The sequence below is a fragment of the Hylobates moloch genome, unplaced genomic scaffold (assembly GCF_009828535.3).
Source record: "Hylobates moloch isolate HMO894 unplaced genomic scaffold, HMol_V3 SCAFFOLD_2, whole genome shotgun sequence".
In the NCBI taxonomy this organism is placed as follows: Eukaryota; Metazoa; Chordata; class Mammalia; order Primates; family Hylobatidae; genus Hylobates; species Hylobates moloch.
The window spans coordinates 143,524,410-143,541,597 of record NW_026652277.1 but is presented as its reverse complement, the minus strand read 5'-3'; the positions used below and the strand labels follow the sequence as shown (position 1 = coordinate 143,541,597).

The 17,188-nt window shown below is 38.8% G+C and overlaps 1 protein-coding gene across 3 annotated transcripts in view; it reads right to left on the bottom strand.

Moving 5' to 3' along the window:
* The window catches only part of NCOA7 (nuclear receptor coactivator 7), a 146,136-nt gene that overhangs the window by 61,517 nt on the left and 67,431 nt on the right, over positions 1 to 17,188 (bottom strand). For all 3 annotated transcript variants that reach the window (XM_058435542.1, XM_058435541.1, XM_032158408.2), the window contains exon 3: positions 14,896 to 15,116. In XM_058435542.1, coding sequence (XP_058291525.1) covers positions 14,896 to 15,116 — 221 coding nt within the window. The remainder of the gene's footprint in view (positions 1 to 14,895; positions 15,117 to 17,188) is intronic.

Sequence of the window (17,188 nt, the reverse complement as noted above, 5' to 3'; positions counted from 1 at the left end):
AAGAAGTAACACTATACTCTGGGGTGGGGTCTCAACACCAGGGTAACGGGCCACATAAGAAGTAAGCAAATAAGTGGCTACCTGTGTGGTTATGATGCACAGAGCAAGGCAGCTGGAGCTGGATGAGCAGTGGCTGAGATACAGGTAGTGAGATGTTGGAATAGTTAGGGGAATGGCATGATGAACTAGTTTCCTATTGTTGCTATAACAAATTACTACACATTTGTGGCTCAAAATAAAGCATAAACGCAGATTTATTATTTTACAGTTCCATAGATTAGAAGTCTGGCATGGGTCTCACTACTTTCCTTTTGGAGGGAGAGTAGGGGAGGACCGGTTCCCTTGCCTTTTCCCACTCTTGGAAGTGGGCTACTTTGGGCCCTGGAAGCAGGGCCTTGAGCCCTGGTTTTTCTCAGAACCAGCATATCTAGCCAGTTCGGCGTCTGCAGGAAGCTTGAGCCAAGGTCCTGCTTTCACCCGCAGAGCCAGCAATGCTGCCTGAGTAGTCTCACATGCTCTCTCCTGCCTCCCTCTTTCACTTTTAAGGTCCCTTGTCATTGCACTGGGCCACATTGATAGCCCTGGAAAATCTCCTTAAGGTCAGCTGATTAGCAACCTCAATTTCATCTACAGCCTTGGTTCACCTTTGCTATGTAACCTAACAGGTTTGGAGAAATAGGACATGGACATCTTTAGGGGGTCATTAGTCTGCCTGTCACAATTGGAGAACAGATCTGTGGGGAAAGACAAAAAAAGAAATTGAGATTCAAATAAGAGATTTTTGAGTACTGAAGTAGTGATGTGAGATGTGGACACTGAGTATGCTGGTGGGGGGAAGACTGGGGAGGGTGTCAAGAAACGAACTGGCTAGATATGCTGGTTCTGAGAAAAACCAACAAGAACAAGTCAATACATAATGCCCTTCAAACCGGAGCATCTGGCTCCTGTCACAGGCCCCTGGGGACTGGGTGAAGTCAGGACAGTGGACATGATTCATTATTGTGCTTGAAAACAGAATCCATACAGACATCTGTGAATTCTCTGGATCTTGATTCCATAATTTCTACTTAGATAGAGGAAGGGAAGAAAAGATAGTATGTAGCCTTTTTTTCTGTTATTAACAAGTATCTGAACAAGCACAAACAGAAGTTTGGAAAATTATTAGGTTTTTAAATTATATCAGGACCAGTTCTGCACGGGGCTTACACTTACTACGTGCCCCTTCTGTCTTTACTCACCCATGAATGACCAGCTCTCTCCTCCACCTATTTCTATCATAAGAGCATTTGAATGGGGTTCAGGAGGCTGACAGCACAGGACATCAGTAACTCTACTAAAGAGGGAGGATAGTTTCTATGACATCCAAATGAGGGGAATTCAAAGAGGCAAAAATTGTCTGTGTCTCTCTAGATTTTTCAAAGAAAGGGGTACCCTGATTTATGAACAGGAGAATCTGATTCCAATGACAGGCATGTCCCTATAATGGAAATGGATCCATTCAACTATGATTGCTGAAGCAGTTTGATGGTATTAATTATAAAATCAAGTCATGTACCATCTCACGTATTTCATCAAACACCTTTCTGATCACAGGTTAGTTTAGGGGTCAAAATGAGCTTGGTTTAACTAGCAACCCTGACACATTTTCATAGCCGTGTGATATTAATCAAGTTACTTGAAATCTTTGTGCAACAGTTTATCTGTAAAATGAAATGCTGAGAAAATTAAGCTGATTCATACAGTGTTTATCTCAGAGCCTGACACAGAGCACATGCTTAACAAATGCTATTGTTATTTGTAATACTGTAGTCAACACAAGTAAATAGCAATGTGAATAGAGTAGTATGTTAAAACAATTATAAACCATGAGCAAAAAGGTTTCATCTAGAAATACAGCAGTGATATAGTATTAATATGATAAAGCTTTATAAATTGTTTAACAGAGAAAAAGAATCTGATCATTCTGATACATGCTAAAAAAGCATTTGACTAATTAAACAGCCATTACTGTATTTTTAAAAAGAACAAAAAAATTCCAACTGTTAGAAAACTAAGAATAGAGTGAACTTCTTTAATGATGAATATTTATTCTTGATATTCACTAGAAATATGCTTCTGAAAAAGCAATGCAACGCTACCAAGAGCATATATGAAAAGGAATTTCTTCATAGGAATGAAAACTGAATGACTTCACGATGTCACTTCCAGGTCTACAGAAGCGGGCTTATTACCCCGCTTTTACAGCACTGGTGAGGCCCCACCCCCAGCTTTCTGGAAGGAAGATTCCAGATGAGCAGAGGGAAAAACACCCACAGACACTGCATGAGCTCCACCCCCTTTCTTTGGTTCCAGTTGTGCTAAGAAAGACCTAAATTGCCTAAGAGCAATTCTAGCACAGTGTTTAAGGTTTCTGGGCACGGTATCCACCAATTTAGTGGTATGCACTAAATTACAACATAGAGGCGAACCTAATGTGAGGCTAAACCATAGTATTTCAGGTCATAAAGAAAAAGGCCTTGTAGTGGAGAGAAAAGCAGCAACACTACAAACATAATGGAAACTCCAGGATAAAGAGGGAATCCCTGCCATTCATCAGAGGCTACCTTGCACAGCACCACAAAGCAATCTCTGTGCTCGAATGCACTACAGGTACCCACATGCTCAAAGTCTCTTGAGAAATTAAGCACTATTCTAACCTCTCCTAAAGTACACCTGTATAAACTGAGATGAGCTCTTATATCAGAAACCAAAAGGAAAAGAAGTACTTTTTTTAAAGTAAAACATTACCAGTATCAATTTATGGTTTATACCCAACTTTGTTCTGAAATCTAGTCAAAGCAACAGATGAAAAGTTTTAAATACTGAAAAGAAATGAAAATGTGGTCATTAGCAGGTAACATAATTGTCTGCATAAAGAACCAATATTATCATGAAAATGTCAAAAATTCATAGTTTTTCACTAAGGTGACCAGATATAATAATTTTTTATTTTTGTAACAGAAGTGTAATTGGAAAAGTCCCAGGTAAAGTGGTATCAAACTATATAACATCTAGGAATGAATATAACAAGAAAATGACAAGATATACATAAAGAAAATTAAAATGCTTAAGTGTCTAAATGGATATAATACTCCTAAGTAGGAAATCTCATCTTTAAATAAATATTTCACTTTTTTCAAATTAATGTTTAAATGCAATTTAAATAAAAAATTATTTTTTATGGCAAAGGAACACTTTCCAAATTGAAAACCATGCTTATCTAGAAGCATAAATATATAACACTATCCAAAATTATTTTTCAAAGAGAAGTGAGGGTAAGCACACTCTACTGATGTTGAAACACATGATTATAAAGCCACAGCAATTTAAACACTGCAGTGACATCACCAAAAAACCGAAATTTCATGAAAATAAAAGCACTATTATAAATGAGAAGAGGCTAGATTTCCCCATAAATATCATGTAACTTAATGTTGGAGGGAAGGTTTTGGCATCAGATGGACTGTGAATGAAAGTCCTGGTCTACCATCTGCTCACTAGGTAACCTTGGGGAACTTAAAGACAGCCTCTCAGTGCACAAAATGGGGATACTACTGGATTCCCAAAGAGTTACCGTAAGAATTTGATAAGGTGATTCAGAAAAAGCACTTTGCAATGTGCACAGTAAGGGCTCAAGGGACTTTAAGGATTATAATTAAATGAAGCTAGGTGAATAATGGCTAAGATTTGGAGAAAAATTTGGACCACTCTCAAATCAATGCAGAGAGATTCAAGACTGAATAGCAAAAAATAAAGTTATATATCTTTTTTTTTCTTTTTTTTGAGACGGAGTTTCGCTCTTGTTGTCCAGGCTGGAGTGCAATGGCGTGATCTCGGCTCATCACAACCTCCACCTCCCGGGTTCAAGCGATTCTCCTGCCTCAGCCTCCCAAGTAGCTGGGATTACAGGCATGTGCCACCACGCCGAGCTAATTTTGTATTTTTAGTAGAGACAGGGTTTCTCCATGTTGGTCAGGCTGGTCTCGAACTCCCGACCTCAGGTGATCTGCCTACCTCAGCCTCCCAAAATGTTGGGATTACAGGTTTGAGCCACGGTGCCCAGCCTAAAGTTATATGTCTTTGAAGAAAATATAGCACTTATATTTGCCTAAAGAAATATCTTCTTGGCCAGGTGCAGTGGCTCATACCTGTAATCCCAGAACATTGGAAGGCTGAGGTGGGAGGATTGCTTGAGGATGGGAGTTCAAGACCAGCCCGAGTAAGATGGGGAGACCCTGTGTCTACAAAAGAAAAAAAAAAAGAAAGAAAGAAAATATAAAAAATTAGCCAGGCGTGGTGCTACATGCCTATAGTCCCAGCTACTTGGGAGGCTGAGGTGGGAGCATCCCTTGAGCCCAGGAGTTTAAGGCTACAGTGAGCTATGATTGCACTACTGCACTCCAGCCTGGACAACAGAGAGAGAGACCCTGTCTTTAACAAACATAAAATAAATAAATTTTTAAAAGAAATAACATCTTCTCTATTGGTGATACACACATCTCAAATTATTGACCTGACTCTATAAAAAGCACAATTAAAACATTCAGTATTGTTATGTAGCACTTTAAGAGAAACCTAAAGTATAAGCTTTTAATTAAATTTTAAAAAAAGATGTGTCAGGGAAGAATGAACCCTATACTCAAAACGAACTCTGTTTTAACCTGTGGCACAAAGGAAAATGTCATGCAGTATGTTACCTTCCTTCCTTCAAGCAAGTCACAGGCAACACAGTCCTCGACTAAAATGAGTCATACTGTGGTAAAATCTAAAATGCAAGTGCTTAAAGCACAGGGAAGTTACCAATCTTATAAAACATTTTGCTCTAGAATCTACTACTGCACTCAGCATGGAGAAGGGCCTCCTTGTTTGTGGAAAAAACTCAGGCTTTGGTGACAAAGAGGGCAGGCTATGAATCCTGGCTCCATGCTAGCCGACAGTGGATCCCTGGCCAGTTACTCAGCTTCTCAGTTTTCACATTTGTAAAATAGGCTACATTTTTTGTAGCAGATCATGATAAGTCCTAAATTAAATAGTGAAATAAAGGATCTAACACAAAGGAGATATTCATGGAAAATAGTTCTTTCTGCTCTTCCCCTTGTCTGATGTTGCTTCTCCTTCTCTTCTTACCCTCTTTCCCACCCTCCAAAATACTTTTTTGAAAACAGCTTTTTCTTTTCATAAATGGATCAAGGACCTAATTGTGCACATTAACACTTCAGAAGAAAACAGAGGAAATATGAAAGCCAATTTCACATGAATCAAAACTATATACAGCCATTGTCTTAGTACATTCAGGCTGCTATCACAAAATACCATAAACTAGTGGCTTAGAAGCAACAGGAATTTATCTCCCAGAGTTCTGGACACTGGGAAGTCCAAGATAAAGGCACCGGCAAACTTGGAGTATTTTTCCCCTCATCCTAGTTCGTAGATAATGCATTCTCAACCAGGTAGCTCTCTGAAGTCTCCTTTCTAAGAACACTAATCCCAATCGTGAGGTCGCCACCCTTATGGCCTCATTACTTCCTAAAGGTCCAGCCTCCTGATACTATCACGTTGGGGAGTAGGATTTCAACATATAAATTCGGGGGTGGGTGGGTGGGGACACAAATATTCAGACCATAGCAGTCATTTAAAAACACAAATAAAAATAAACAAATAAAGGTCATTCATTTTCCCTCCAATCAGAGAGACCAATGTTTGCATTCTGGTGAATACACTTCTAGAAATTCTCCATACCTCTTTTTATATGCATGTAGGTGAATTTTTTTTTTAAACAAAAATGGAATCATAATCAGTAACTATTGTCAACCCACTTTTTTACTGTAGTATTTGGTGAAAATTTCCCATATCATTAACTATTTTTCTACTTCATTTTAAAATGGCACATAGTATTCCATTTTATATCATTTATGTTATTTTTCATTTTCCTGCTATTTTAAACAGTGCAATGATAGTTACTGCAGTTAAATCTTCTAATACGCTCATGACTATTTGCTTAGGATGAATTTCTAAAAACAGAATTGTTGGGTCAAAGAGTATGCAAAAAGGGTCTTGATAAAAATGGCCAAACTGCCCTCCAAAAAAAACCTGACCACATCACTCTTCAACCATCAATGTATTTGCTAAGATTTGAATGTTATGTCCCCCTAAAATTCATATGTTGAGATCCTCACCCACAAGTGTGTGGTATTAGGAAAAAGGGCCATTGAGAGGTGGTTAGGTCATCTTGGCAGTACTCTCATGGATGAGATTATTGTCCTTATAAAAGAGGCCAAAGACCCCTCACCTTTCCACCATGTGAGCTCAGAGTGAGAGGATGGTGGTCTATGAGGATATGGGCTCTCAACACACTCTACATTTGCCAGTGCCTTAATCTTGGACTTTCCAGCCTCCAGAGCTGTGAGAAATATATTTCTGTTATTTATAAGCCACTCAGTTATATGGTATTTTGTGGATCGAGCAGGCCAAAGACAGAATTAGAGTATTTTTCCTCTTTTATCCTTCCTAGTTTACTTCTGATTTAATTTTTCAAGCTTAAAACCCCTGACTGTACTTAGTTTATTTGTTGTCTTTCCCTCAGCCCAAACCACATTTGGGCATTTCTCTTACAATGAGATTTTTTATAATGCAAATGAATATAACAAGACAGATTAAGTAGGGTATGAGATTTGCATTATGCAGACTACTATGATTATAATGGAACTAAACTCTGAGTTCAAGCTCACACACAGTACAACAGGATTAAGACACAGTAGCTTTTGTATAGTGACTGTACCTTTTTGTTTCAACAATGACAAGAATGGGTTACAAAATATTGTGTTAACGAGAGTGCTGGGGCTGTGAGAGGTCAGGAAAGGAATGTTCCTTGAAACAAAGCTGGTGCAATCACAGGTGTACTCAGAGGTGTTTGTTTTGCAGCTACTTAATTGTGAACATTCATGCTCCCTAACTACTGGAGTTTCTAAGGAAATATAACTGATTTCTAGAATCTAAATTCCTTTTCCCTTTTGGAACAATTTTCTACAGAACACGGTTTACCATATTTTTAATATTTTTAGTTTTTAAGTAAAGTAGGGTTTTTTTTGTTTGTTTGTTTGTTTTGAGATAAAGTCTCACTCTGTCACCCAGGCTGGAGTGCAGTGGCACCATCTTGACTCACTGCAACCTCCGCATCCTGGGTTCAAGCGGTTCTCTTGCCTCAGCCTCCCGAGTGGCTGGGACTACAGGCATGCACCACACGTCCAGCTAATTTTTTTTGTATTTTTAGTAGAGATGGGGTTTCACCATGTTGGCCAGGCTGGTCTTGATCAGGTGATCTGCCTGCCTTGGCCCCCCAAAGTGCTGTGATTACAGGTGTGAGCTACCACACCTAGCCACAGGTAAAGTAGTTTTTGCAAACAATGTGAATGGAAAAGTCAATAATGTTGAAAATGTTATCAAACATTTTCAAAAGTGATGATGTAGAAAACAGAAAAAAGAGAGAAAATAAAAGCAGCAACAGTCCACTGAAGCCCACAATGGCAAAAATGCCATTCACGTGAGCACTGCCAAAATGACCTAATTTGTTCATAAATTTGTTTAAGGTAATCTACAACACAAAAGGTCTCTTTCCTGAGTCCTTCTATGACTGAGAATGTCTTGTCTTTGACCTTGAAAAACAGCTTCCGCCTCACAAGTCTGAAGATATTTTAATTCCTCTGGCATTCACCACTATGAAGAAGTCTGTTTCTAACTTTTTTCTTTGCTCCTTTGTAGATAATGTTTTAAAAAGATCATCTCTTTATCATTTATTCATGACCTGTAAACATTTGCTACAGTTATTCGGAGGACTGAGTATTCCCCATAATTCTGCCTAAGGTAAGCTCTTATTTCTCTACTTAGGCATGAGTTTTAGCTCATGAAACCATCTTCTTATCTGATTCCAGCTTTGATGATTGCTTCTACTCCCGTGGTTCTGTCCTCTTCACCAAGAACACCTTTGATCCTCAGACTCTTCATTCACGTCTCCCATATCTATCATCTTCTATCACTTTCTTTTTTTCTTTTTTTGAGACGGAGTTTCATTCTTGTTGCCCAGGCTGGAGTGCAATGGCGCAATCTCGGCTCACTGCAACCTCCACTTCCCGGGTTCAAGTGATTCTCCTGCCTCAGCCTCCTGAGTAGCTGGAATTACAGGCACATGCCACCACGCCCAGCTAATTTTTGTATTTTTAGTAGAGACAGGGTTTCTCCATGTTGGTCAGGCTGGTCTCGAACTCCCGAACTCAGGTGATCTGCCCACCTCAGCCTCCCAAAGTGCTGGGATTATAGGTGTAAGCCACTGCGCCTGGCTTCTCTTATCTCTTTCATTCCTTCAGCGACACTGCATGCTTTCTGGGGGCACACCTCAGGTTTGTCCTCTCACCACCCAGGTGTGTCACGAAAACACTAATTTGACTTCATTGATGGTCCCAAGAAGCACAGGCCTAACTATTTTCATCCAAATAATTTCCATTTATTTTATACCCAAATCCCTTAAACCCATTCTGCTTGATTAAAAAAAATATTAATTGGATTCTTGGCATCCTTTTTCTACATGAAAATCCATTTTAATCCTGTATTCTTTGATGTTTTAAGATCTAAAGTACCAGGATGATCATTACTTTTGAACAGAAGAGCAACGTTGTTAGACTTTTGTGGCTTGACCTGTTTATGTTTAGAAGTTTATTTATCAAATATAACATAACTTTGGCTCTCTGAAGTTGCTATGTAAAACAAAGACAAATGATGGATATGAAATCTTCACACGTGTAGTTAGGGAAAAAAACATTAAGAAAAAGTAATCTGTGTATGGAAAAGTGTCGGGCTGCCTTTGTGAGAAATAACTTAGTAGTCTGTTACTTCCATGTTGTCAAAAAACCAAAACAGCAAAGGAAAAGTACAGGATTTCATTTTTTTTTTAGGTTTCTTTTGAGTTCAGGAGGAAAAACTATGATTTGAAATGATTAATATAGACATTACACATTTTATATTGAAAGCTAAATTCATTCTTTGTACTGCAGAGGTTCTCTTTAAATAAATCTTTGACTACGATAATCACAAAATGAGCTATGCTCTCTTTTTAAGTCTTTTATGTTTGTTATAAGACCTCCCAAGTATAATTTTCTTAAAATTCAACATCACTATCCAAGATCTTGGTATTCACCTTTTATATTAAAACATTACATAATCATAATAATATATTTCGTCCCAATTTAGTCTTGTCCCCCCTTATTTATAAAATGTGGCCATCTCTTTCCAACCTTATGGCTGCACAGCTATGTTTCAAATGAAGAACTTCCCGACACTGAAATGTTACCCATATTTGTAAAATTTCCATTTCTATCTCCATATTCTTAGAAGCAAAGATGTTCACTATTCTAAGTTTAAGAAATAATGAATTCCTTTAATATAAAAGAATCCGGGCGGGGTGCCGTGGCTCATGCTTGTAATCCCAGCACTTGGGGAGGCCAAGGTGGGTGGATGGATCACTTGAGGCCAGGAGTTGGAGACCAGCCTGGCCAACGTGGTGAAACCTCATCTCTACTAAAAATACAAAAATTAGGTGGGTGTGGTGGCGTGTGCCTGTAATCTCATCTACTCGGGAGGCTGAGGCATGAGAATCACTTGAACCTGGGAGGCAGAGGTTGCAGTGAGTCGAGATTGCACCACTGCGCTCTAGCCTGGGCAACACAGCAAGACTCTGTCTCAACAAAAAGAAAAAGAAAAAGAAAAAGTATCCTATGATATAGTTAAGGTCAATTTAATATATTTTGATATTGTAATATAGACCAAACATCTTTTAATACATTTATAAACATTCCAAGGTGCTTGTATCAAATTTAACTTAATAACTAATTTTGAAAAATATATTAAGACACATTTTCACCAAAAAATTCCTTAAGAGTTTACCCAAACAGAATAAATGAAAAAGGAATACTTTATATATTAGTAAACACAAATGAAAGCACAAAAGGACTCAGTTCACTCATTCTAGAAGGTTTTTTTGATGCTTACTGTGTGCCAGGTGCTGCGCTAGGTGTTGGATCTAGATTTATCTGATGCCATCTGCCTCAATGTAATCACTCTGCTTCCTTTCTCCTACTCCCCTCTCAAAAACAAAGCATTTTTAGAATCAGCACCATGTTCTTATGAGGCAATTCTAGTGACTCAATCTTTCTGAAGCATCCTTTATTAGTATCTGAACTGTTGTGTTTTCCTAAGTGTCAGGAGATAGCAATGACTTATTACCCAAGGATTAAGTGAGGCACAGATAAAAGTAATTTCACAAGTAAAAACATTATTTTGTTGAAATACACTTCTTTGGATCAGGCAGATGATGTTATAGATGTGGAATAGATACCTACAGAAAGTAATTATTTTGTTATATATTGCTTATAGAACTTCATATTTGTCTAACGCTTTTGGTTTTTGCAAAGCCCTTACTTTTACTTTATTTTCAACTCTCTTTATTTTCTGATTATTAATATTAAAAATAACTATGTGTAATATACAAAAAAACTGCCTTGCAATTTCTGTAACCAGAGAAAACAACTATCAACATATTGTTATATATCCTCCTAGTCTTTTTTTCTATACATTCATTATTATTTGTTGTCCATTAACTTTTCATATTGGCTCTCTGCGCATTCGCTGGATTACCTTTGTTTTACACATGTGGATTCATCTGACACCTGTAAGTAGCAATTTGAAGGCCTTTCACGTGAAATCTAGGCCCCTCTAGACAACTGCCTGGCACCTCAAAAACATCTCCAAACATAAATTCATTATCTTCTTTCCTCCTTCTTGAGCTTCCTAGTCTGTCAGTTTTTGCCTCTGTTTTTTTTTCCTCCCTCACACACTACACTGACCATCAAACGCTGCTGTGTGCCCCTTCAGTGTGCCCCTTCCACTAAGCCCTAGTCTCAGACCAGCACAGCCTGCCTTCTTATTAGATTCATCACAGAGTTGATGGTAAACTAAATGTAGAGCAAACAAAAAGTAGAGAATTTCCTTTTCCCTTGACATTCTCCTCCAATGGCTCTTCACTGACTACAAGGTAAATCTCAAATCCTTAGCAAGCCAACGAGATCCTCCCACTTTCAAGTCTCCCCTTCCCTCCCAGACTAGAGCCACCAAAAGCAGCAGTGAACTGGGATGCTCTTGACTTGAGGTCTGATGCTCCATCTAGTGGTAGAGAACATCGCCTTGGGATGGGACTGAGAAACACGCCAGGTCAGACCCTGGGAGAGCCAACAAACGGGCCAAGATGAGAGTTTGTCACCTCTAGTCAGATTTGGAAAGGGTCAAGGAATGCTGGAATTCCACCTAGAGGTTTTATCTAAGCACTGACTTCGCCTGAGGAAATGCCTCAAACCTCCAAACCGGTTGCTATCATTGTCATTCTTGAGAGATGGTAAGCTTTAATGGCATTTCTTTCTTTTTTTTTCAGAGACAGTGTCTCGCTCTGTCACTCAGTCTGGAGTGCAGTAGATTTGTGCACCTTCCAACTCCCGGGCTCAAGCGATTCTCTCACCTCAGCATCCCAAGTAGCTGGGACTACAGGCGTGTGCCACTATGCCTGGCTAATGTATTTTTTGTAGAGGCAGGATCTTGTACATTGCCTGAGCTGGCTTTGAACTCCTGGCCTCCAGTGATCCTCCTAACTTTAGCCTCAAAGTGCTGGGATTACAGGTGTGAATCACTGAGCCTGGCCACATTTCTTTACTTATTGCTACCAAATAAATCACAGGATACTTCTGACCCAATGACTACACTATTACCTATGTTCTTCCAGAGTTTTCTTGAAACTCCAACAATTAAAAATAGAGTATTCATTTATCTATGTATTAACTATTCCTTCCAATGCACACTTAAAGAGCACATGTCATGCTGAAGACACTACACAAAGCTAATACTCTAGGGTCTAAGTCACCCCAGCCTGTACATAGGTAATCAAATACATCCATGATAACAATGCAGAAAGGAAGTCTAACCTGGACAGGGACAGGGAGGGCTTCTGGAAGAAATGATGACTGAGCTGATTTTGTTAAGTCAGGTAAGAGCCAGTCAGGTAAAGAGTGAAGCACATTGTTTCAGACTCAGCATTACACACGTGACAGAGTATACCACATAAAAAGGTTATCCTACTACAGTGAGAAATCATTAAAAAAAAAAAAAGGATATGCTTTGGGGTTGGGTGCAGTGGATCATGCCTGTAATCCCAGCACTTTAGGAAGCCAAAGTGGGTGGATCACTTGGAGTCAGGAGTTCAAGACCAGCCTGGCCAACATGGTGAAATCTCGTCTCTACTAAAAAAATAGGTGGTAAAAAGTGCTGCATTGCTGAAAATTAGCCGGGCGTGATGGCGTGCACCTGTAATCCCAGCTACTCGAGAGGCTGAGGCAGGAGAATTGCTTGAACCCCAGAGGCAGAGGTTGCAGTGAGCTGAGATTGTGCCATGGCACTCCAGCCTGGGTGACAGAGCGAGACTCTGTATAAAAAAAAAAAAAATGCTTTGGGAGGCCAAGGCAGGAGCATTGCTGGTTGGACTTCGAGGCAGGAAGATTGCTCGAGACTACAAGCTTGAGACCAATTTTATAGTGAGAACTCTATCTCTCTCTCTTAAAAAATATATGTGTGTGTGTGTGTGTGTGTGTGTGTATAGCTGAGTGTGGTGTCATATGCCTGTAATCCCAGCTACTCAAGAGGTTGAGGCAGAAGGACTGCTTGAGCCCTGAAGTCAGAGGTTGCAGTGAGCTATAATCCTACCACTGTACTCCAGTCTGGGTGACAGTGCAAGACCCAATCTCAAAACAAACGAAAGATATGAAATGCAATTTTCCTTAATCCTCTTCCTCTTTTTGGAAATAAGGGATAATATTTAATATACACATTTTAAGAGGAAGTTTATTAATAGCACAGAAGTATCTTTGAACAGGTTGACAGTTATAGCTTTTTATAAAATACTGAATAGCTTGAGATTAAAAACATCCATTAAGACATGTAATACATTATACAATCATCTTAGCCCACTGTAAAGCTACAAACCACATGCTTTCGGCTGCCGATAGATCATCTGCCTGTACAGTAGCAACATCAGCAATGCAACTTTTATTACCACCTCAAGGGCAGTCCATTTTATCTTTGAATACTGTTCAAACACTGTTGGAAGGTTTCATTAAACATGGATACAAGGTATGTTTCCCTTACCTTGGACCAAGTTTAGGACACCCCAGACCAAGTGTCATTGCTCTGATACAAGGCCACATTTCATTTACCGTATTTGCAGTGTGTTCTTAGTAACTGCCCTTTGCTTTCTCTCCCTTTCCTATCAATCTCAAGTATGCCATGACCTCTATGCCATGTCATATGTCTTCCAACATTTTTGGAAGGTTACATAAAACATGGAGACATGGCCGGGCATGGTGGCTCATGCCTGTAATCCCAGCACTTTGGGAGGCCCCATCTCTTAGATCACGAGGTCAAGAGATCGAGACCATCTTGGCTAACACGGTGAAACCCCGTCCCTACTAAATATACAAAAAATTAGCCAGGCGTGGTGGCAGGTGCCTCTAGTCCCAGCTACTAGGGAGGCTGAGGCAGGAGGATAGTGTGAACCCGGGAGGTAGAGCTTGCAGTAAGCCGAGATCACGCCACTGCACTCCAGCCTGGGCGACAGAGCGAGACTCTGTCTCAAAAAAAAAAAAAAAAAAAAAAAACACCAAAAAATGGAGACATAAACATATGTCTTCCTGTAACTTTGGTATTAACTAGGACCAAGTTGAGGGTGGCCCAGAACAAGTGTCATTGCTCTGCTACGAGACCACATTTCATTTACCGTATTTGCAGTGTGTTCTCAGATACTGCTCTCAGTTTTCTCTCCCTTTCCTAGCAATCTCAAGTATGCCATAACCTTTATGCCACGCCAAGTTCTGATTCCTGGTATCTTTATTTATTTCATTTATTTGCATTCTCTTTGAAACAAAATCCATGTGTGTATGTGACAGAACAGTAGGTGTGAGATGGATGATTCAGGTCAAGCTAGATATGCCACTTCTGTGAATGTAGTTTCAGATGCAGGGGTTATTCTGAGCAACTATATAACACTGTGGACTGATTTCAAGATTCCCTTTAAGACTTCCAGGTGTCTGAGGTCAGGAATTCAAGACCAGCCTGGTCAACTTGGTGAAACTCCGTCTTTACTAAAAATACAAAAAATTAGCCGGCCATGGTGGTGGGCACCTGTAATCCCAGCTACTTGGGAGGCTGAGGCAGGAGAATTGCTTGAACCTGGGAGGCAGAGGTTGCAGTGAGCCGAGATCATGCCATCGCAAGCCAGCCTAGGGGACACAACAAGACGCCGTCTCAAAAAAAAAAAAAAAAAAAAAGACTCCTAGGTGGTTTTTTTTTGTTTTTGTTTTGTTTTGTTTTGTTTTTTTAACTGACAGATGCTAGGCCGAGTCTCCTCCATTTTCTACTGTCTAGCAAATGCCAAAAAGTACAGGCATTTCTATCAGCATATTTATGAATATGTCTACATACATTAAGAAAAATATTTCTCATAAAGAGAAAGTGACTCTTCATTAGATAAACGTTTATTAGTACACAGTACATTCTGGGCACTGTGCCAAATGCTGGGAACACAAATTTAAATGAGACATTATTTTAGTGCGATCCCCTTACACAAGATTATGTATGTAAAGCAAGGGCCAGGGGCACATAGCAGCTGCTCCATAAACTGTTACCATTATGATCAATCACAAATGATAGTCTTTTAAAAATTCTTATAGATTTTTTAAATGAAAATACTGCAGTAACGCCATGAGTACTCACCAATACTATAATATCTCTTTAGTTCTGTACGCCTGATCTCCTTTAACTGATTACTTTTTCTCTTTTTTTTCTCATCAGTCATATATTCCTCTTCCACAGCAATGTTGCACTTGTCTGGCTCTAAAACTACTGTATTAGCATCTTCCTTCCCAGTATGAGTCCTTGTAGCTATAGCTGAGGCTGTCTCTGCATTTTGTTTGGCTTGTTTTTTCTTTTTCAATCTAGGAAAGAGGGAAAAAAAAGAAAAAACATTGGAGAGATGATTTGCTGGTAGAAATCGTATTAATTTCATGCTGCTGGGCTTTGAAAACGAACTGATACAGAAAACACTTTCCTTATAATATGGTTCATTACATTTATTGTTCTTTTTCCTTTTCTAATCACTTACAAATTCTTACATGGAGATCTGTGGCCTTTCTTCAACTTGATATAGTCAATACTGTATCTCATAAAATTACTGAGAACTGCCACAGGCCTGAGGAAAAATGAGATTCTTCCATAGGCTATGAAATGTTGAGTATTTTTAAAAATCGCAATATATGGTTATGCTACTAGAATGCCATAAGACTTGGAAGATTACATTTTAAGAAAATGTTTCTGGTTTCAGTGGTACTTTTGACTGATGGGCAAGCACATTTGTAAAAACAAGTCCTTTGTAATTGGCTCACATTCTGAGTAAAGGGACTTGGCAAGGTGTGAACTGGGTCACATACGAGTAATCCTTTTCCTTTAAACATATGGCAATGGTAGTGAAGAAAGAGCTGCATTTCCTAAGGTAGAAAATGCCATAATGACAATACATGATTTTCATTATGATTACTGATAGCTGGCTGATTATTTGATTATTAGTTAACATATTGGATGTTACAAATTCTTTACTCCTGAGCCAAAGATATGTAAGAGATAAAGTTAGCATAATTCACTGAAAGCCAATACCTCAAAATATTTTCAGTGGACACATCACTCTGTAATTAATTGATATGTCACTCTGTACTTGATAGTCGAGAATGTTTTTGCCTTACCAGAATCTAAGTGCTTTGAGAACAAGGGCCTTGGCCTCTAGTATATGTTGTACTCTACTCATATATAAACATATATTTTAAAATTATGTCCCTTTTCCCTGTGCCTAGATAGAAGGTATCTAGGGACAGTTAGATTTCTCTCATACATTTCTATTTCCTTCACCCTTGAGCATATGTCCAATTTGATGTTGGGCAATGGATAAGGACCTGTTTGGGTAGAAAAATGAGATAACTGTAGGATACACAGGGACTGAAATTTGATGTTACACTGCATTGCTCTGTGATGTCAAACAAATCAATTTGGCAGGCTAGAGAGGTCTCTCCCTCAGGCTACAACACTTAAGAGAACTCTGACCTCAGGCTGGGAATTTCACACCTTGAGCCTTAGTTTTCTTATATCTTAAATGGTGATAATTGTACTTCCTTAGGTCTCTAACAGGATCTTTTATTAGGCTTAATTGACATAATATACGTCAACATATAACGCAAACAGAAACAGAAATAGTAAAATATCCCCTAATACAATCATAAAGACATGACGACTAAGCATGGTGAGAAAAATGAGACATTCAGCTTTGGAGATAAAGGTCCCATATTCCAACAAGGTATTTCAACTAGGCTATTATTTACTTAACACTGAGCAGCCAGGTTCTTAGATATTCATTGGCTAATAAATTAGTATATGGCATAAGAGACAGAGCAGCAGAGGAAAAGTCACAGATGAATACACTCCCCATCTCTTAGTTTAGCTATATTTTAATGTTTGTTTAAAAGACCAAAACTGGAAGTCCTAGCCAGAGCAATCAGGAAAGAGAAAGAAATTAAGAGCATCCAAAATAAAAAAAGAGGAAGTCAAACTATCTCTGTTTGCCAATTATACAATCAAATACCTAGAAACCCTGAAGACTCCTCCATAAGACTCCTAGATTTGATAAATTCAGTAAAGTCTCAGGATACAAAATCAACATACACAAATCAGTAGCACTGCTATACAGCAACAATGACCAAGCTGACAATCAAATCAAGAACTCAAGGACAGGCAGAGAAAAAAGAAAGAGAAAAAAAAAAGAACTCAAAATATCTCTATAAGGAAACTTACAAAACACTGCTGAAAGGAATTGTAGATGACATGAACAAATAAAAAATACACCCCATGCTCATGGACTGGAAGAATCAATATTGTGAAAATAACCATACTGCTCAAAGCAATCGACAGATTCAATGCAATTCCTATCAAAATACCAACATCATTTTTCACAGAATTAGAAAAA